The sequence below is a fragment of the Scophthalmus maximus genome, chromosome 14 (assembly GCF_022379125.1).
Source record: "Scophthalmus maximus strain ysfricsl-2021 chromosome 14, ASM2237912v1, whole genome shotgun sequence".
In the NCBI taxonomy this organism is placed as follows: domain Eukaryota; kingdom Metazoa; phylum Chordata; class Actinopteri; order Pleuronectiformes; family Scophthalmidae; genus Scophthalmus; species Scophthalmus maximus.
The window spans coordinates 8081869-8102475 of NC_061528.1; the positions used below are offsets into that span (position 1 = coordinate 8081869).

Consider the following 20607-nt stretch of genomic DNA (forward strand, 5'->3'; position numbering starts at 1 on the left):
GGGGAGACATCAAAGAAGTGCAAAGCTTGATCTACCCCATACTGTGTTTGCCGATCTCCAGCGGTAGACACCACATCACAAGCACACGTAGCGTCGTTTCGTCTCATTTTGACCACCAGCATGCAGGAATTTCTGCTCAGCTAAAGTTGTGTCTCAAAGTTGGACGACAGAAACTGCAGACAAAGAAAAAAAACACCTCACACAGACAAAGAGCAACAGGTGAATGAGGGTTATACTTGAGCAATACTTCAGCAGCTGTGATTTACTTTGCTGGTGCTGACAAAATGCAAACGTGTTCCCTCATTGCATTAGCGTGCCTTAAAAAAGAGGAGGAAAAAGATCACGTTGATCCAGCAACCAGGAGCTCTTTATGCTGTGAGCCTGCAGGTTCGCCGTGATGAAACACACATGTGCCTAATTGTCAGAATTCCTATTCCTTCTCTGCTGTTTGTCTCGCGACACTAATCTGATCTGAAGCAGGTGTTCCTGAAGTTTTCCTGTGGCCTGAAAAAAAGAAACAATTAAGGAACCAGAAGTGAGATGGAGACGTGTGAGAGAGCAGGAATGGGAAATGACATAGTGCAGCCGGCCACACATGTGCAATACAGTGCAAATAGGAGGAGAACAAGTGCACTGGGAAAGGGTGTGTGCAGTCGGGGGCCCAAGATCCTGAGTGGAGTGTGTTTCCCGTGGTTTCCCATGGTTTATGTGGGCCGCATATTGATTCAATTATCAGGTATGTTATAGAAGATTGCATGTAAGGAAAACATGGACATGGATACTGAGTTATGGAACATGTAGAATTAAGGATGACTTATGTGTGAGATGTAAGTTTTAGAAGGTTGGGAAGGGATCAAGATGAATCGTAATGGAGCCGTTTACTTACTTGTGTGTGAGAACGATGGACAGGCAGAGAGAAATATTTGTGGTGAGCGTAGCTGTGCATTCTCTTCTCCCAAGCCTGTCCAAAGCCCTGACAGCATTTTGGCTGCAACGCCTTTGCACGTGAGTCTAGCAACAGCTGGAAGGTGGAGGGAAAAGGAGGAGAGGAGCAATGAAAGAGAGAGAGCCAAGGCAACTGAGGCCAGTTTTCAGGCTCCATCCTCTGGAGACCCCAGAGGGGAGGAAGCAGGCGGGGGGGGGGGCTAAGAGGGTGAAACCAGCTGCGATGATGTTCTTCTGCCTGGAAATAGTGCTTCAAAGTTAATCAGTGGTCCCTTGATATTAAGCCTTTCTTTGTTTCCAACAGTATAATCAGTCAAATTAAAGCTGCTATAGTTGATCCATTCATTTCAATAATGGATCAAATCATCTAAGTGTATGTGAACAAATCTTCATTTCTCTTTTAGTTCTATGGGGCTTTTTAAGCACTTTTCAGCTAATTATTTCTGATTTTGTGGCCTTCAACTGTACTGTGTTTGTTTGTTGTTCACCGTCATCATCACCGCCAACACTCTCAGCATCGTTTACAGAAATAGCTCGTACGGGGCGGTTTCGACTGTATGACCGTATGCTTAATGCACGCTTGTCAGTCCTATCTTTAAATCTCGAATGAATGATAACATAGCTGTATGTAGATGTATGGATGTTTCCAAACACATTCATCATATCAACGGAAAGGTTAAGTGTGTGTAAGATTTAGTGACATCTAGTGGTAAAGTAGTAGTAAATATAAAAGACCCCCTCTAGAGCCAGTGTTTGGTTTTTCCATTCTGAGATGTTCCAATGTAACAAATGAAACGAGATCCTTTCCAATATAGATATGAAGGGTTCATCTCAAGGTAACAAAAGCATAATTTTAATTCATTTCAGGTGAATATACACTAATGAAAACATAATTATGAATATTATATTCCATTTCTGCCAATTGAGCCTCTTAAACCCTACACACTGGACCTTGAAGAGATAATGTATGAATGTTGTGTTTACAGCCCTGTCACCAAGTGTCCAATTGTTTATAAAAGTTTTTTTTTAAATTCAGTTAATGTAGGTACATTAATCATCCTTTCATTCAAATCACATTTTGCTCCCACTGGTTCAAAAATGTCCGTCTGTGGGACAGATAAGTCAGGCTTGCATGACACAGTAAGGTTTGCATGAAAACACTGCAGGAGTCTGTCCGGCCGCGTGCTGTTGCGATTTACAGTGTCAGTGGAATATCTGTGAACCATCTGACAGGGGTGAGACCCTGACATGCTACAAAAGAACGACAGGATTGCAGCACACTTTATACATGTGGTGGATGACATCGAGTGACCCTCAGAAGGTGTCCGTTATATTGTCCAGCTGGAATACTGTATTTTCTTTTGCACTCTTCTCCACATGTTTATTGTACTTATTTCAAACACACTTACATTCTTACTCTTTTTTGACATTCATGTTTCTCCTCTTCCTCAGGGTTGTGGAACATCGTGTGGAAAATGTGACTGCAGTGGTGTGAAAGGAGAAAAGGTGAGAATTCTCTCGATAATTCAATTTCCCTTTTCACTTTTGTAGTCATTTGGCGGACACACTAATTCAAAGTGCAGGCACTGTAAGCTCACAGCAGGCCGCGGCAGCTGTCGCAGTGCTCGCTATGTTGTGACTAATGGGGCCAGTTCTGGAGATGGGCCTGGGTCGGAAAGCTAGTGGACGGGGCACAGTCACAGAGAGCAGAGACCAGGATGGGAACAAAGACCAGTTTGAATTGGAGGATGTCCGCACACACAGCTGGGCTGACGGCTTTAAGGGAACTGATAAAGGATAAAGGGAGACTCTCAGATGCAGATGTACAAGTGGTGGAGACACTCACGAACTGGCTGTGAGCCCTTGAGCTGTCAGCACTCCACCATGACTGACCTGGAAAACCAAAAGTTGGTATTGGGCAAAGACACTTTTGAGTATGAGTACATTTTTCAATCGGAAACAAATGCATACTTTCTGTGACTGCGATCTAAATATGAATACCTTTTTTACATCTGGAACCACTGCTGTTGCCGTTGTGACTATGGGTCAATTTATTTTGCTCTGCTTACTCCTGCTGTTTGTGTATAATGTGTATGAATGGCTCAGTAATATCAGACCGTCATCTTTCCTCACAGTGCGACGGTCTCGTCTTTTATGGCTCATTCTTACAGCAACAGTAGCCAAACTTCCATCTCACCCAACAGTAACAACAGATGTACTGAGTGTGTTCAGTGGCGCTCAGTCAAACCACTGTGGTTTCAAAGTGTCATGTGAGCTTAACATCTTGTGACATAACTTATTGTAGTTTCACAACATGGGTTGCCATGGTTACCTTGATTCCCATGGTTCAAAATACTATATTTTTCCACCGGGGGAAGTCAGGTGTGTTGAATCAATCCAAGATCAGAAACACAGTAGTTTCTCTCATCACTCTCTCTCTCTCTCTCTCTCTCTCTCGAGCTCAGCAGCTCCAAAGGGATTGTGGAGCAATGCCTCCATCTAGTGGCAGACAGTGGAAAAGAAAAATCTGAATCTCCCCAGGAGGGATTATGCAGAAGAGGATTTATTGTGACCAGCATGTATTGTTTTCAAATCATTGCAAAACAAGCCGCATTAAAAAGCATAGATGCATGAGCCTTCATTGTTTATAAAAATGCAACAAAGTCTGTTTTGTAAATTAGAAAAACATACGATGAATATGGAAACGTTACTTTGTAGTTAGCTTTTTTAGGACACCTTTACAGACATTTCATAAACTCTTGGTTAAGATGATCCTTTTGACCAAACTGGGTGAAGTAAACATTTTATAATGATTTGATGACTGTAAACTTTCGTTGTTGTTGGGTTTAAAAAAAACAACTTAGTTTAGATATAAAGAACTGTGTTTTTTCTAGGAATGTTTAAATTCATTATCAATTGTTGCTTGGTTTCCCATTAAATTTGCTTTGAGTGTCAAATTTTAGACAGATGACTTTATCAAAATATAAAATGTGAGTTTTTCAATATTGGTGGATAAACAGTTCCTTCTAATATGAATAAATAGTCATACAGATTTTTGTCCTTTGTGTCACTAACCTGACCGTGTTTCTGTGCGCCACAGGGTGAACGGGGATTTCCTGGTCTTCAAGGTAATATGGGATTTCCAGGGATGCAGGGACCTGAGGGGCCTCCAGGGGCAATGGGCCCAAAGGTCAGTACACACACACACACACACACACACACACACACACACACACACACACACACACACACACACACACACACACACACACACACACACACACACACACACACACACACACACACACACACATGAATGAATGAACTTTAAATAACTATCCAGACATGTAACACTTTGAACTGATTTCATCACCACAAGTAACATGGTGGACACACATACTTATTCAGCACTATTTTTCTATTTTATAATGTTCAAAGACAACTCAAAATGGGGACTCTGTGTCCCATTTGAAAATAATCTTTGTATCTCATTTGTCTCTTCCTAGGGAGATCTGGGGGGGCCTGGCTCTCCTGGACTGAAAGGAGTGAGGGTAAGTATCTAACCATCAAAAATTAGGATAAAGTATAATATGAATATAATAATAATCACTTATTTAAAAATGATTGTATTGTCATGAGAGATTGATGCTGATTTGTTTGTGATGTTACAGGGTCCGCCTGGTCTGCCAGGTTTCCCAGGAAACCCAGGACTGCCAGTAAGTTCCTTTAAGCCCGCCTCAATGTCTCACATCCTGCAGCAATCCAGTATATTCATCCCATTCTCCAACATTCAATCACACTCTTAAATGTATTTTCCTCAAAATAACATCAGATTATGTTGTCATTTTCTTTTAAGGCTGCATTTTTAATTCTGGATGGTGTGTGTGAGGAATTCAGTGTTTACAGCAGGTCAGAATCATCAGGAAGCTGCAGAGCCTCGGTTCAATAAGTAACTGTAAATTGTTTGTGCACTTCCACTCTCAGGGCATCAATGGAAATGATGGCCCACCAGGTCAATCAGGTATCCCAGGATGCAATGGGACTAAAGTAAGCCACTTCTAAAAGGTTTTTCAAATCAGATTTGTTTTGTGGTACAGTGTTCAGGTGCTGTGTCCACCCCTGATATTATGATCCTTCTGACTGTGTTGTTGTGTGTGTACTTCAGGGAGAAAGGGGAAGGGACGGCACTCCTGGTTTTGGTGGACTTCAAGGACCTCCGGTAAACCACCTCAACTCACATGACAATCAACAGCGACCAGTGCACATTTCAGTTATTACTGACCAGTGAAAACATGTTGAGAAACATAAAAAAAAAAGAAATAACTTTTGTTTTTATCCTGATGTTTTTTGGAAATGGTCTAGTACGTTTGGAGAAAGTCTCCTCTGTCCATGTAGGATTCTATTACTCAACTGTTCAAACATCCAAACCATAACATTGGAAATTACAAGATTCCTACATAACACAACAACATGTGAAGTCACTCAAAAGGAAACTATTCACCCTGCCAGTACATACTACATGTAAAGATCTCTTTCCACCGTCCTCTCTTCTCAGGGCATCCCAGGAATTCCTGGAATTAAGGTCAGTTAAGAGTTTATGAAGCTTAAACATCTTACTGCATGTAAAAATTCAAGTATGCACTAATCTTCCAATTTAATGAGAAACGTGCTCTGCCAAACCATTCATTTTGGTTTTGTCCTCTACAGGGTGACGCTGGTGGTCTGATTGGGATCGTTCCCCTGAAAGGAGACAGAGGATTCCCCGGCACACCGGGATTACCTGTACGTTGTGTGTCTGATTGTGTGTGTGCTCTTGGAGTGACATGCATATTTGTATGTGCCTTGAAAGAAAGAAAAAAACAAAAACAAAGTGAGACCATATAGTTCCAAGTTCTTTACACACTGTCTTTCTCTTACAGGGATCAATTGGAACTTCTGGACCCACCGGACCACCAGGACCTCGTGGCTACCAAGGACCCAAAGTGAGTTTTCGTCCTCCACAGTCTGCATCAGGAAATACTGGAAATGTCACAGGTTTAAAACAGAACCACCTCTGTAGATGTTAAAACTTTCTGACCTGCCAGATAGATACTAAAGACGATCTGTCAATGTTCATCCGTTAGATACAATATCGGTATCGAGAGTTTATCCGACTGATTGGATAACTGTGTTTGGCAGGGTGACCCTGGTCCAGCTGGCCCTCAAGGAGAGAAGGTATGATTAATCATACGTATATTAAATATTACAATTATAAATCATCATCCACCATCATTGATGCTTGATCATGCCACTGGTATATCATAACCTTTTTTATTTATAACTATTATTTCCCTGCAGGGTGACAGGCTGGCTTTTGTGAGTGAGAAAGGAGAAAAGGTGAGGATCTTTTTCAGATTCAAATCGCAACTTTTGGACATACATGTTTTTTTAATTTGTATTTTTGTTTGACTTCTAATGATTATAATAATTCTTCAAGCATTATTCTTGTGGCTGTGGCTGTTATTCATTCTTGTCGTCACTCTGCAGGGTGAGCCAGGATTTCGTGGCCCACCGGGCCCCCCCGGACCTCCCCAGGGAGTGGAAGGACAAACCACAGTGCATGTACCTGGACCACCGGTACCCCCTCTGTTTTTTATAAAATAAACCGAAACTGTGCTTTTTTAAAAATGTACACATTAACCACTAAATGTCTGTAACAGATATTAATGAAATGAATGAAAGATCACCTGTGTCCTGTGTTATTCCCTGAATGTGTTTGTGCTTGTATTCCTGTAGGGAGACAGAGGACTTCACGGAGACAAAGGAGAGAAAGTTAGTATTTTGCATTCACTCATCAAAGTGTGTTAACTTTTACTTAATCGCTCTTATTTAACAAAAACATTTTTTTTCCTTTGCAGGGCCATTGCATCGCTCATCTCAGTGGTATCAAAGGTGAAGCCGGTCCACCTGGACCAAGAGTAAGTGGCAAAAATATGTATTCATAATAATACATATGTAGACTATGATGGTATGATAAATGAAGATAGAAGTTTGGCATTAGTTGTCAGTGATTTGATGGAGATTTGATGGAGGTGGAAGGTAACACGGATGTGCCATTACAAACTTGTTTTACCTTAGTTTATTTAACTTTTTAATTTTTATCTCATACAGATTCAGCTCTCTGTATGAAGTAATTACACTGACTTTGAAACTAATAAAAGTGAGTGTCTGTTTCTATGGTTTTAGGGTAAACCTGGCAAGGATGGAGATAATGGGACAAAGGTAACAATAACTTTCTGTATTAACTATCTTCTCTATACTGTCCAACTGTTGTTTTCTTTCATATTATAAAAAACTAAATAGCTAAACTTCATACTTTCACACAGGGAGAGATGGGCTTTCCAGGAGGCCCCGGATACATTGGTTCCCAGGTAAATAATGCAATTTTTTTTTTTTTGACTGTACACACAATCAGGGATTTAATCCAAAACTTAAATTATGTTTGAGGTGTGATGAATTGACTTTATTTCCAGGGTGAAAAAGGAGAACGAGGACCACCAGGTTATGTAAGTGATATTTCTCATCCCTCTAGTCTGGGAATAACTTCCTCTCTCTATCTGACCCACTCGCTTTCCTGTCCATCAGTTACAAAGAGGAAGTTCTAAAAGCTACCAGCAGATGTCGCCAACTATCCGTTCAGTTAAAATGTGAAAGCACATCACTCGAGTCAGACCCGTAGGTTTTATGGAGAGCACCAATGTCATGCACTTGTTGTTATCTCTGGAAAATAATCTTTGTAATTCTATAATTTTAGGGTAGCGGTTCCCCTGGCCCGCCTGGTCCTCGTGGTCTCCCAGGGTTACAAGGAGAAAAAGGTAAAATGAGGCCACGGCATTCCACATTGTGTCCACATGCACGTATGCACTAAGTAATTGAACTAACCTTTGATTTGTTCCCACAATGTCGCCGTTCCGTCCATTTATTGGTTTCCTCTTAATCCACAGGTTTTCTTGGGCCTCAGGGAGAGGCAGGTCCACCAGGTGAAATATCACAGCGTACAACACTAAGAACACTTCATTAAGGCTGCATATTTCAGTCAGACCCTCGCAGATCTGAATACCCCACTAACTTTGACTTTCTTCGTTTACATCAGGCCGACACATCGAAGGGCCTCGAGGGGAGCAGGGTCAGAAGGGAGACGTGGGTGAGAAAGGAGACAGGGGAATAGAAGGAGAGTCTCTGGTCGGGCCTCCAGGACAACCAGGAGTTGCTGGACCTCCTGGAACACCAGGCCTCCCAAGTATGTCCCATCTTCACCACAGCTATTTGAATAATTGACAACACGGCGACAGCTACATAAAATGTGTTATAACAGATCTTTGAATAACCTCATGTCTTTTTGTGTTTGTGTTTTCCTTTTGCTATGACATGGCTGCACAGTTGTCTCTAGTCAATGTGACATAGAGAAAGGCGCTCCCGGCCCAGCTGGACCTCCAGGGTTACAAGGGGAAGTCGGACAGAAAGGTGGGAACGAACAAAACTGATCGACTAATACATTCAGATTTCATGTTTCCATCTTTAAGATTAAGTGATATCTCCGTGGGTGGTTATGTTAAGCTCAATCCCTACAGCTGGACTACACCATGACGTTTGCATGATTTAAAAAAAAATTCTAATTGAAGTTTCTGTACCTCCTTTCAGGTGACATAGGCGATACCTGTGTTCAGTGTGAATCTTTCGGCCCACCTGGATTACCTGGCCCCCAGGGGTTTAAGGGAGATCGCGGTGAGTGAATGTGTTACATTAAAATGTCATAACCCAAAACTTTTGGACAGTTGTATAGCATTTCTCTAGTCTTATTGACCACCCAAAGCACTCACACACATTCATACATACAGCACTTCTTTTTCTGTCACACATCATTCATACACTGCCGGCACAGCCATCGGGGGCAAATTTGGGTTTACAGTAAGTGTCTTGCCCAGCGACACTTTAGTAAGGAGCAGGGGATCAAACCATCGACCTTCTGTTTAGTGGACGACCCTCTCTATCTCCTCAACCACTGCCGCCTCATGAGCTAAGGCTGTCGTTTTTTCCCTGGACATTCTTATACAACGTGTAACTTACATTTTAAATATGTGAGTTTGAATATTTTTACACCACCATTTCACTATTATTTATTCTGCTACATTTTACCCGTGTGTTGGAACACGCGATGATCAGCATAGAATGAGCAAGGAATGTATTGTACAATGTCCCTCTTCACCTGACAGGACCTCCTGGGGCAGTAGGAGGCAAAGGAGAGAAGGGTCAGTCAGGCCCCGCTGGACAATCTGGAAGAACCGTGAGTGGAATAATTTCAATGTTTCACTGAGCTGCAAGTGAAAGATATCAGTACATGCCAAGGATATTTTTACTCATTGCCCGACACATCCTTTTGACCTGTGCAGGGTACCGACGGCAGCCCTGGGCTGATGGGAGCTCCTGGTGCTGTTGGTGAGCCCGGGGACATTTTCATAGCTCCCGGTCTGAAGGGAGACAGAGGTTTTTCTGGTCTTGATGGTTCACCGGGAAAGCCAGGACTTAATGGGCAGCAAGGGAGAGATGGCCTCCCAGGTGTACCTGGCCTCAAAGGAGAGCCTGTGAGTATGTGTGTGTGTGTGGTTTGTATGATGTAACAATTAGTCTGGATATCAGAACAAATTTCATGCCTTTTTTAAAAACAAACTAGATCAGACGTCCCTTCTTAATCTTGCTTTCAGGCCAAGGAGGGCATTAAGGGTGAGCGTGGACCAGATGGGGACCCTGGTCATTTTGGAACCCCAGGAGAGAGGGGTCCCCCTGGTCTTCCAGGCATCGGTCGACCAGGAGAGTCTGGAGAGAAAGGAAGTCCAGGGAGATCAGGAATTCCTGGATCTCCCGGAGTACCAGGTAGGAATGAGATCTACACAGATACAGTAAAAATATGTAGTATAGTCAAAGAGAACTCACATTAACCTGCATGTCAACATTGTGAACACAACATCAACCAGGTGTAAAAGGTGAGCCAGGTGCAGGTGTGAGCGCTCCAGGACCTCAGGGAGTACCTGGACCACAGGGAGAAACCGGCCGACCTGGACTTCCAGGTGAGCACCACCATAGCTGTTGTGTTTTCATTTATAGTGCTCTGCAGAAGGGAGCTATTTCAAATGTGTGTCTTGATAATGAATCAGTGAACTGAATCATGTTCCGGGAAATGACATCAAAAGTGGGATGTGCAGAATATAAAATAAAATTACATTACATTGGCAATTAGTCCCGTTTATTATAAAACATGTTGATGGTTGCAGGGGACAGAGGCCAGCAGGGAGACTCTGGGATGCCAGGTTTCCCTGGACCGAAAGGTGACCAAGGATCCTCTGGAATTGGTTTCCCTGGCCCAACAGGTCAAAAAGGTGCGTTGATCCCATTCCTCACCACAGGCACGCATCACAGACATTTCATACATACTTACAAATTCTTGGAAGAAAATGTAAACAGACGGTAAATGATACAGAACAGGTAGATGAACAGAACTCAGAGGAAATGTTTTGTCCATGTTTATAGGAATCAGTGGAATTCCTGGAGCTCCAGGATTACCAGGAGAGCCGGGAAAACCAGGACAGGATGGCTTTAGTGGACAACCTGGTCCACCTGGAACGAAGGTGCCTAATTGTCTGCATGTGTTTATCAATCAATTACTAATCTGATTAGAATTATATTCAAAATTAATATAGTGTCAGATACTATGGAAATGAATTTTCTTGCAATAACATTAAAATTCAAACACCACAATTACAGTTTCATCTATTTTGTGAACAATGAAAGATTTAAATGTCATCGTCAAAAACACAAGCCAGTGCTCATTTGTATACCTTGCAGGGTGAACCAGGACGGGGACTTCCAGGCCCAAAAGGTCTGCAGGGCCTCCCAGGAATTGCTGGCTTCCAGGGAGAGAAGGGTAACATTGGACACCCCGGTGTTCCTGGACAGGAAGGGCAGACAGGACCACCAGGAGCTCAGGGATTAAGAGGTACTGTAGGGACTGTGACGCCTGATTTGATTTAGAGTTAAAAGGCGCATCTCCTCTTCCAAGCTCAACATTTACTCTCATTTGGTATTTTAATTAGGTGACGTGGGACCCCCAGGGCCTCCTGGACTGGTTGGCTTACCAGGTGAACCAGGAAAAGGCTCACCTGGAGCTCCTGGCCCACAGGGACCAACTGGAGAGCCTGGACCATACGGTGAGACCCGAACAACCGCCATCTGCATTCTTCATGTGTGAATGTCAAACTCTGAAAAATGTCATTGTCTGGACATTTTCATGTCTGAAAGCAGATATGGTGACATGTCTCAGTTGCAAAAGCATAGCTGTAGATACTAATACAGATGATGACTGAATTCCATTTAGCTGCTTCAGTTTCAAGGTCCTGGTGTTGTAATGTCAAACCTGTGATTTTCCTGCTAGTACAATTCGAAATGTCTCCCGCAAGGTATGATTCATATTTTCAGTTTTCTAGCATTGTGGAAATATACAACGAACAATATATTTGTGTGTGTGCATATTGAACAGGTAGAGAAGGTGTAAAGGGAGAAAAAGGCTACCCTGGACCTCCCGGTCTGGACATGCCGGGGCCTCAGGGAGAAAAGGGAATCCCCGGTTTCCCAGGATCCACGGGCTCTAAAGGACTGCCAGGGCCATCGGGGTTACCGGGCAGGGACGGGCTGATTGGAAACCAAGGTGAGATCGACAAAGAGAAAAAACATTGGCTAGAGAAGAAGAACAAGAAAATCGAACTAAATTTTTTTTCCGTGATCTGGTTTCTTCACCCTCAGTGTTTCTTGTTTTCCTCATTGTATTGTCAATTCAACAATTAAACTACTTCCTGTACATGTATCACATCAAAAGCCTTCAAAGTAAGAGCCCTTTGAGCTGCTGGTAGGCTTTTACTGTGAAACTTTTTTGCAGAAATTGTTGAGTGCCGAAACTAAGAAACAGCAAAGGAGCGATATGAGAAGTATTACTGTTACTGATGTTTTAAAAGATTTCATAGAATTGACTGTATATCTTCATTTCTATTTTCTCTAGCACACATTACTATTACCACTAGGTGGCAGTAATGTATTCATTTTAGTATTCAACCTACCATGACATTTGAAATGAGGAAGAAAAAAATGTCTGAAATTTCTCTCTTGTTGTGCATTGTGCTTGCTGTACTTCTTTGGTTGTCTATTATTTTAGATTATTGATTTTCTAGTTATTTTATCTCTTTTTTAAATATTTATTTGTGGTAATCTCACAGTGTGTGTTTTCATTTCCTAGGTCCTAAAGGTGAAATGGGGGTCATGGGAACACCGGGAATACCAGGATTTCCCGGATCACCTGGTACACCTGGATCTTCTGGTCTGAGAGGTGAGGAAGAGAAATGATTAAAGTATTTATAGATTTACAGTACAAGTGATTTCATTTTAGTTATTGTGATTTTTTTGGTGGTTGTTTTTTTCTTTTTCCAATAAAAATGTCTCTTTCCCACCATTCCTATCAGGTGATCCCGGTATTACTGGACCAAGAGGCAACATTGGAGAGCCTGGACCTAAAGGAGAAAGGGGAGAGCGAGGTCTGCAGGGACCTGCAGGGAACATGAGCAAAGTTGACATGGAGCACATGAAGGGGGAGAAGGGAGACCTTGGAGACTTTGGTACAAAACAACATACTGGCATTTTTGATCTATGCGAGTGTATTCACCACATAGAGATCTATTACAAACAGGATGATTCTGTTCATTGATCTGCAGTTTAAGTAATGTCTTTGAACAAAATTTTCATTTAAGGTGACCCTGGGATCACGGGACAGAAGGGCCACCGTGGAATGCCTGGAGACCCCGGCATGCCAGGCAAAGATGGGGAGCCTGGATCACCCGGACAACCAGGTGACCAACCTGACCACATGAGCAGCATTCATAAAACGTGTTGTCAAAACTCAAAGGATATTCAAACCGTGTAGACTTCATGTTGCAATCCTCTCTGATTATCCTATTTAACCTATTTTGCCAAATTCCCTGCACTTTCTTCATTGGAACATGGAAATGCAGGGGTGGTAAAAAGAAATATACATTTTTCAACCTCACTGATATGTCTCAGGTGAGAAAGGAGACCCCGGTTTTCCTGGAGACCCTGGCAGTATGGGACCACCTGGACATAAGGGCGGTGTAGGAGAGATGGGGATACCAGGTAAAACTACAATACTGCTCCAATGAAATAAGTCTCATCCATGTCATAGAAATTCTAACAGTGTGATCAGTGCAAGCATTTATGTGTATTCAACAATGTTTTGACAGAATTTCAATAAAGGAAAAAGCTATAGTTGACATTTAAAACAATTTAATGCTTTTAATGCAAGTTTTATATATTACTCATTATATATCTGTGTTTGTGCAGGTGCGCTCGGTCCTAAAGGTAGTAAAGGAGATTTTGGTACACCGGGACATCCAGGATTCAGAGGCACAGATGGACAGAAAGGAGACAAGGGAGCAGCTGGTGATCCAGGTCTAGGGATCCCAGGACATCCAGGAGAAAAGGTAATTCCCCTGGCTGGAAGAAACTTTACTGCTCGGCATCTTTCCTGTGTGAATAGGCACAAACTCTTCCAGTCAAATAATCAGTATTCTTGGCCAAAAAATGGCCAAGAATGTGTACATTTAAACATTTGGGAGAGAAGATTTCCACATCAAACATATAAGCATAAATTGTTTGGTGATTTGCATCGTTGCAAGTTGCCTCCACTACCTCAACAAATGTCTGCTTCAAATTTCCAATGTAACGAAAAAACCCACGAACAGACAAACTTTGGGATTTCTTTACTTAGCCTTCCTCTCTGTTCCTCCTCTCTCACAGGGTCAGACAGGCCAGCCAGGATTTCCAGGATCACCAGGAGAGAAAGGTCTTAAGGGTCAAGAGGGTATGTCTGGCAAACCAGGACTGCAAGGACCCAAAGGAGAACAAGGAGGCTCCGGGTATCCAGGTCAGATTTCAGTCTGTGCTGTCACATTTATCCTGTTTGTCTACAAGCAGGACGATTGGTATAGTAATCATATGTGTTGTTATTCCATGCAAGCTCTGATGGTGGTGTGTGTGCGTGTGTGTGTGTGTGCGCGTGTGTGCGCGCGTGTGTGTGTGTTGTACAGGTCAGCCAGGTAGACCAGGTGACAAGGGTACTCCTGGGCTTCCTGGGTCTGCAGGAGAATCTGGTCGTGAAGGTCGACCCGGTAAGTAACAGACTTATTTAATATCAATTGTTAGTCTCAGCAAAAAGATTTAAATTAATTGGTTCAAGGAAGGGTTGATAAGACATTATCTTCACAAAGACCTTTTGAGAAGAGCCTTTTTATTAAAAGAGTTCAGTCTGAGAAATTACTGGAAACCAAATTAATCAGTGAACTGAAGATCATCTGCCTTGTTTTTCCAGGAATGATGGTCTTTTCAGATCAGAAACAGAAAGGAGTAGACTCATAGACTTTTCCCAAGCAACTGCCTCTTAGTTTTGCTAGAAAACAATCTAATACACACAAACAAATAGCGTGTGCACATGTTCTCTTCCAGGTCAGGGCGGCTTGCAGGGACCCTCTGGTCCTCCAGGAGAGAAGGGAGAGGCTGGAGTGGATGGCATCCCTGGATCCTCGGGGGAGAGAGGAGACCCAGGTTAGTGAAGAGACTAAACTGAAAGAATTTGCTTCTTGATGCCACAGTGCAACGAACCTCTCAACCAAAAACATCCCAACACACACATTTTAAGACTTAAATTTATTTTCTTTGGAACATAGATACTACAAGACAAAAATCTTTGAAAAAAAAATGTCAAACACAACCCATCAGCTGCAATAGGGGGTTCAGGTAGCTCCAAATATAATGACAACTTTCCTAGAGCACTAATATCTGCAGACCCCTCACTACCTATTAGAACACGAGAGAAACTACTTGTAATGTATTTTTTTAATCTGTCGTCTGCAGGTTTACCTGGCCGAGGTTTCGCTGGGCCACCTGGGATTCTTGGTGGCAAAGGTAAGGACCCTTCCATCGTCATCGAGTCTTATAACCCATGAATCACTGGAGAGTTTCATTATGTGTCCTTCTCTTTCCCTTTCCAGGCGACAAAGGTAGCCCTGGCTTCCCTGGTACTCCAGGTCATCCTGGTGTCCCTGGTATAAAAGGCGACAAGGGACTTACAGGCTCACAGGGACAACAGGGTGAGCCAGGAGAGAGGGGGGGCCCAGGTATATCTCTAGAAGGCCCCAAAGGAGAGAGAGGAGGGACAGGACAACCTGGAGAATCAGGTATTGTAGGAATACATGACGTACTATCAATTCATCATGTATACAAATGTACATCATATAGTAGCATTCACAAGTGCATGAATAGAAATATTCAAAAATATCTCCTGACCTCCCTTGTGTCGCTGTCAAACAGGAACCACGGGAGCACCAGGACCTGCTGGTGTGCCAGGCAGACATGGACAAAAGGGAGAGAGAGGAGACCAAGGACTCCCTGGTTTCCAAGGAGAGTCGGGGCAAAAGGGCGACCCTGGATTTCCTGGACTTCCTGTATGTCACAGGGCTGTTTTTTTGTTTTCGTTTTACTGTACATGTCAAACACTAGCTAAACTTCATTCTGGTCAGAGGTACCTAATACATGAAAAGTGAGATCATTATCAATGATGTATAAATTGACATGATTGTGTTTCTGTTACAGGGACAAGCCGGCCTTCCAGGTATCGATGGACAGAAGGGAGAGATTGGGCTGCACGGTGTCCCTGGATTTCCAGGTGAGTGTACACTGTGATATACTGTATATAAGTTGTGTGTGTGTGTGTGTGTGTTAATGTTGATAAATACTCTCTAAATACCAACTCTAGGTGTAAAGGGTAATTTTGGGGACATTGGATTCAAAGGAGAGTTTGGAGACAGAGGATTCCCCGGAGAAAAAGGTAATTCAAAAGTGAAAAACCTTCAGTACGTTAACATTTTAAACTATTACAAGTTTCCCACACTGATATGATTATGTTATACTGTATTATTCGATTGGAGCTTTCTCCTGTCTCCTGTGAATATTATTACTTGATGGCCATATGTTTTCTTCAAATTTAATGTTTTTTTTAATTGAATGGAGATAACTGAATAAACTTACTTACCTACTGTTACAGTGATATTGTGACAATGATTATGCTTATAAATATTTGAAATCTATCTTGAATAGTAACATATATGCCCCCAAATTATATGATTTTCCCCAAGGATAAAACATATTAGTGAATCTGAAGATAACAGGAGGGGTTGATGTTGTATATTTCAGGTAATGACGGCCCTCCAGGTCCCCCTGGGCCACACACCTTCATTAAAGGAGACATTGGATTCCCAGGAACACAAGGTCTTCCAGGACCACAGGGGCCATCTGGGTTCCTTGGGCTGAAAGGACAGCAAGGTATGGCTTTGATTGGAAATATGCCTCTTCGTAAAATCCCTTGTGATCCAACTGTATATCATGCTCACCTATTTTTTCATTTCCTCTCAGGTGTGACAGGAATTGCGGGGCCAAAAGGTGACGACGGCCTCCCTGGATATCACGGTCAGCCTGGAGCCAAAGGAGAGCCCGGCCTGCCGGGGCCACAAGGTGAGAGGCTCACGTGGATCAAGATATCGCTGGGTTTTGTTCTACTTAAACTTTCATGACTTAATTAATTACTCCATACCTTTAGGACCCAGAGGATACCCTGGCCCCCCAGGACCTGATGGTGTTCCAGGTCAAGTGGGTCCCCCTGGCCCCTCCTCCATGGACCATGGTTTCTTGGTAACCCGTCACAGCCAAACGATAGAGGTGCCATATTGTCCCGAGGGAACCATGCTCATATATGACGGCTACTCCTTGCTCTACGTGCAAGGCAATGAACGGTCTCATGGACAGGACTTAGGTGAGAAACACAATGTCAAATGATATGAAAAATGAAAAAAAAAGGAATGATAAAATAATGAGAGTGAATGCAAAGGGGTAGTTTTGTGGTGTATTTACATGTACACGTTTATATACATGTTTTAGGTACGGCAGGCAGCTGTTTAAGGAAGTTCAGCCCCATGCCCTTCCTGTTCTGTAACATCAACAACGTGTGCAACTTCGCCTCTCGTAATGACTACTCCTATTGGCTCACCTCTCCTGAGCCCATGCCCATGAGCATGGCGCCAATCACCGGTGAGAGCATCAAACCCTTCATCAGCAGGTAATGTCCACATGTTCGTCCCCACTGTTCTGTGTCAGCTGCGTATGATACTTACGTGACACTCATATACTGTGCCCCTCTCGTACGTGTGTGTGTGTGTGTGTGTGTGTGTATACAGGTGTGCTGTGTGTGAGGCCCCGGCCATGGTGATAGCAGTTCACAGTCAGAACATCATGATCCCTCCGTGCCCTCAAGGCTGGGACTCTCTGTGGATTGGCTACTCCTTTGTCATGGTAAGACAGAACAGGATTAGGTGTCAGAGCAAGTAAACTGTAAACCGATCATTTATAGGAAAAGATTATCTTAATAAGATTATTATTATAGCCCGGAAAGCAGTCATAAATAAAATTGCAAATAAGGAGGCGGTTTGCTCTCTTTCAGATTGAGTGACAAAGTCCTTCTCCATGTGATTACATTACATCGTATGTGTTTCTTCAGCACACCAGCGCTGGCTCCGAGGGTTCGGGCCAGGCTCTGGCCTCTCCTGGCTCCTGCCTGGAGGAGTTCCGCAGCGCTCCGTTCATCGAGTGTCACGGCCGCGGAACCTGCAACTACTACGCCAACTCCTACAGCTTCTGGCTTGCCACCATCGAAGACAACGAGATGTTTACGTAAGGCAGAGACACTCGCACTCAGACATTGTATTTATTGATTTTCCCCTGTTTCACGTAGCAGAATGAATTAATGCAGTCAACTGGGTGAGTGGTTGTTACGTGGCAATGCAGGATTCACCTCTGATGTTTTTTCCTCTCCACCTTTTTTCAGGAAACCTGTCCCAACGACGCTAAAAGCAGGCAATCTCAGAACACACATAAGCCGCTGTCAGGTGTGCATGAAGAGGACATAGACGCGACACCGGAGTCCTCCGTCCTGACGTGCAAGCAAATACCGCGTGCGCTGACGTCCTCCACTTAGCTTTTCTTCCTGTTTCGAAAAGGATGGTGCTACTTCCCTGCATGTGTGAGAGGAGAGGGACAGAGACCTGGTTTGCAGAACACTCAGAGACCGAACTTTACGAACCAGAACACAGAGAGTGACCAAGCGGCCTTTTGCTCCGTGCAGAAACACTTAACTAACATGATCACAACATGTCTCTAAAGAATGGCACCCAGTTTACCACTGCACTGAGTAAATGCCCACTAAACTGGTAAATGAGTGTTCATTTTGCAAAGGGGTTGTTTGTGTGAGTCAGGTGCTATTGAATCTTACTTATCTGCCTTATTCCATTTTTGTTATTTTAAATTTTCCTTCCAAGTGCCACAGCATTCAAAGGTATAGCTACATTAATATTATAGCTTTTCACATCTTATAACTTGTACTAATGTAAAGGATGGGACTGACCACTGGTTACTGAGGCTTCTGTCATTTCTTCAATCACAACATGTTGCCACCACAGATATATATATAACAATCACTCTGTTGTAAATATAAAGCATTCCTCTCTAACATAGTTCAACATACTCTCCTCAGGTTATTATTATTGAGTTACTTTGTGTGTCATTAGCTCCATTTTTTATTTATAAGATTAATGAGAATATGTTGGACATTCGTGTATCTGAGATTTTTCTTCGATCCAAAAACGGTGCTTCAACATCTGACACACCAGCGCCTTACTAACATACAGAACAGCACTGAAATAGCATTGGCAGGTGTGAGTGTGCGTGCTTGTGTGCGTGTGTGTGTGCGTGTGCGTGTGCCTGTGTGTGCCTGTGTGTGTGCGTGCCTGTGTGTGTGTGTGTGTGTGTGTGTGTGTGTGTGTGTGTGTGTGTGTGTGCCTGTATGTGTGTGTGTGTGTGTGCCTGTGTGTGTGCGTGCGTGTGTGTGTGTGTGTGTGTGTGTGTGTGTGTGTGTGTGTGTGCCTGTATGTGTGTGTGTGTGTGTGTCTGCATAAACAGTATTTTATTGCACAACCCTGTTGTTGGCAAAATTCAAAACAAGTGCACAAAAAGTTAAAGACAATAAAAGCAAATCACCTTTATACTATCAGAAGATTGCGTGTAACAGCTCTATGTCAAACAATCTCCTCCTCTCACATTGAACCAAATCGTTCTAATCTTTGATCCCAAAGTAATGCACATGTAAAGATATATATATATATATATATACTTACAAGTAACATGTACTTGCTATTCTGCTCATGTACTTGACTGTTCCCGTTTGTGAATGACTTCTTCCATCCCTGTTGATATTATGCAGAAGTTATTTTTAATTAAGTAGAGGAGAGGGTTATCGTGTCATGGCTGCACATTCAATCAAACTCATACAGATGAGGAGGATTGTATTTATAAGTGTCTCTGCAGGCTGGGATGTCTGAAGAGGTCTTAACATAGGTGTGTGTTTTGTACTTTGAGATAACTTCAGTCTTGTGTCGACACTAGAAAGACCATGCGGACCCCAAACGGTTCCTGTGTCCCTTTCAGAGCAACTGACCGATGCAAAGTTTTTTCTACTGTCAAAGCTATAGCGAATATTCTTCACTGACCATAGCCTGTTTATGTTTGTTTGTTTGTTTGTTTGTTGTGCTTGGTTGTGATAAAATGCTCCATGAAGTATATACAGTATTATCATATTTTGCCATCATAAAACAAATTTGATTACAGTGGGAATGATCTTAACTTCTTAACAAACACAACCGAACATACTTCATCGACAGTTTATATTTGCCAGATCTCATACTGTATAATTCCCGCAATAAAGTGATTTGTAGAATAATGGTATTAATTCATTTATCGCATGTTTTTTTTTTCCTCGTTGCTTCGTTACCTCTCCTGAGGAGGTTGTGATTTCTCCCCTGTCCGTTTGTGTGTTCGCTTGTTTGTCAGCAGGATTACGCAAAAACTACAGAACAGATTTCCACCAAACCTGGTGGCAGGATGGGACATGGACCAAGACAGAACCCATTCAATTTTGGCATGGATCTGGACAAAGGGGCGGATCTAGGAATTTTTTTTATCACTTTCTCGAACGATGCCAGATGTTTTCACAAATTTCCTAGGAAATAATGCATTGGATCATATTAAGGGGACTGATATCTATGAGTGTGTGTAAATGAGTGTGGATCCAAATAAAACTCTGGATACAGAGGATGTAAATGTGGTTTCGTAAGGGGACTGTTGGCCATTCCAGTTTCCGTCAGTCTCTGTGAAGGTTTCTATTACAGTACTTCATAAAGCCCACAAGAGGGCAGCATCAGCACAATTTGTAAAGAAAAAAAAAAGTTGCTGATAAATCCCAGTTACCATCTGGCTGATTCACAAACCCTCAGTGTTTATGGTTTTTACTGTCACTGACTGTCATTCCACTAACTGCTAGCTGACCTCAGAGCCATCTTGAGCCCAAGCCTCTGCACCGACACTTCCACTGTGCAATGCAGCCACTACCTCAGCACTTCTGCCGGGACA

The 20607-nt window shown here is 42.8% G+C and overlaps 1 protein-coding gene across 1 annotated transcript in view; it reads left to right on the top strand.

The window, feature by feature from the left end:
- Nucleotides 1–19918, top strand: part of col4a1 (collagen, type IV, alpha 1) — a 33149-nt gene extending 13231 nt beyond the window's left edge. The window contains exons 2-52 of the mRNA XM_035604014.2: nucleotides 2398–2451; nucleotides 4046–4135; nucleotides 4452–4496; nucleotides 4617–4661; nucleotides 4930–4992; nucleotides 5111–5164; nucleotides 5501–5527; nucleotides 5653–5727; nucleotides 5865–5927; nucleotides 6124–6159; nucleotides 6283–6321; nucleotides 6472–6561; nucleotides 6721–6756; nucleotides 6843–6902; nucleotides 7171–7206; nucleotides 7311–7355; nucleotides 7458–7490; nucleotides 7739–7799; nucleotides 7929–7964; nucleotides 8078–8224; nucleotides 8365–8448; nucleotides 8626–8709; nucleotides 9198–9268; nucleotides 9375–9566; nucleotides 9687–9855; nucleotides 9957–10049; nucleotides 10254–10358; nucleotides 10510–10607; nucleotides 10825–10975; nucleotides 11073–11186; nucleotides 11516–11683; nucleotides 12266–12355; nucleotides 12489–12641; nucleotides 12774–12872; nucleotides 13084–13173; nucleotides 13381–13520; nucleotides 13837–13963; nucleotides 14127–14207; nucleotides 14542–14640; nucleotides 14950–15000; nucleotides 15087–15272; nucleotides 15406–15539; nucleotides 15688–15760; nucleotides 15851–15922; nucleotides 16288–16416; nucleotides 16507–16605; nucleotides 16691–16903; nucleotides 17029–17206; nucleotides 17325–17439; nucleotides 17645–17817; nucleotides 17972–19918. Coding sequence (XP_035459907.2) covers nucleotides 2398–2451; nucleotides 4046–4135; nucleotides 4452–4496; nucleotides 4617–4661; nucleotides 4930–4992; nucleotides 5111–5164; nucleotides 5501–5527; nucleotides 5653–5727; nucleotides 5865–5927; nucleotides 6124–6159; nucleotides 6283–6321; nucleotides 6472–6561; nucleotides 6721–6756; nucleotides 6843–6902; nucleotides 7171–7206; nucleotides 7311–7355; nucleotides 7458–7490; nucleotides 7739–7799; nucleotides 7929–7964; nucleotides 8078–8224; nucleotides 8365–8448; nucleotides 8626–8709; nucleotides 9198–9268; nucleotides 9375–9566; nucleotides 9687–9855; nucleotides 9957–10049; nucleotides 10254–10358; nucleotides 10510–10607; nucleotides 10825–10975; nucleotides 11073–11186; nucleotides 11516–11683; nucleotides 12266–12355; nucleotides 12489–12641; nucleotides 12774–12872; nucleotides 13084–13173; nucleotides 13381–13520; nucleotides 13837–13963; nucleotides 14127–14207; nucleotides 14542–14640; nucleotides 14950–15000; nucleotides 15087–15272; nucleotides 15406–15539; nucleotides 15688–15760; nucleotides 15851–15922; nucleotides 16288–16416; nucleotides 16507–16605; nucleotides 16691–16903; nucleotides 17029–17206; nucleotides 17325–17439; nucleotides 17645–17817; nucleotides 17972–18053 — 4848 coding nt within the window. The 3' untranslated portion in view covers nucleotides 18054–19918. The remainder of the gene's footprint in view (nucleotides 1–2397; nucleotides 2452–4045; nucleotides 4136–4451; nucleotides 4497–4616; nucleotides 4662–4929; nucleotides 4993–5110; nucleotides 5165–5500; nucleotides 5528–5652; nucleotides 5728–5864; nucleotides 5928–6123; nucleotides 6160–6282; nucleotides 6322–6471; nucleotides 6562–6720; nucleotides 6757–6842; nucleotides 6903–7170; nucleotides 7207–7310; nucleotides 7356–7457; nucleotides 7491–7738; nucleotides 7800–7928; nucleotides 7965–8077; nucleotides 8225–8364; nucleotides 8449–8625; nucleotides 8710–9197; nucleotides 9269–9374; nucleotides 9567–9686; nucleotides 9856–9956; nucleotides 10050–10253; nucleotides 10359–10509; nucleotides 10608–10824; nucleotides 10976–11072; nucleotides 11187–11515; nucleotides 11684–12265; nucleotides 12356–12488; nucleotides 12642–12773; nucleotides 12873–13083; nucleotides 13174–13380; nucleotides 13521–13836; nucleotides 13964–14126; nucleotides 14208–14541; nucleotides 14641–14949; nucleotides 15001–15086; nucleotides 15273–15405; nucleotides 15540–15687; nucleotides 15761–15850; nucleotides 15923–16287; nucleotides 16417–16506; nucleotides 16606–16690; nucleotides 16904–17028; nucleotides 17207–17324; nucleotides 17440–17644; nucleotides 17818–17971) is intronic.
- The last annotated feature ends 689 nt before the right edge of the window (nucleotides 19919–20607 follow it).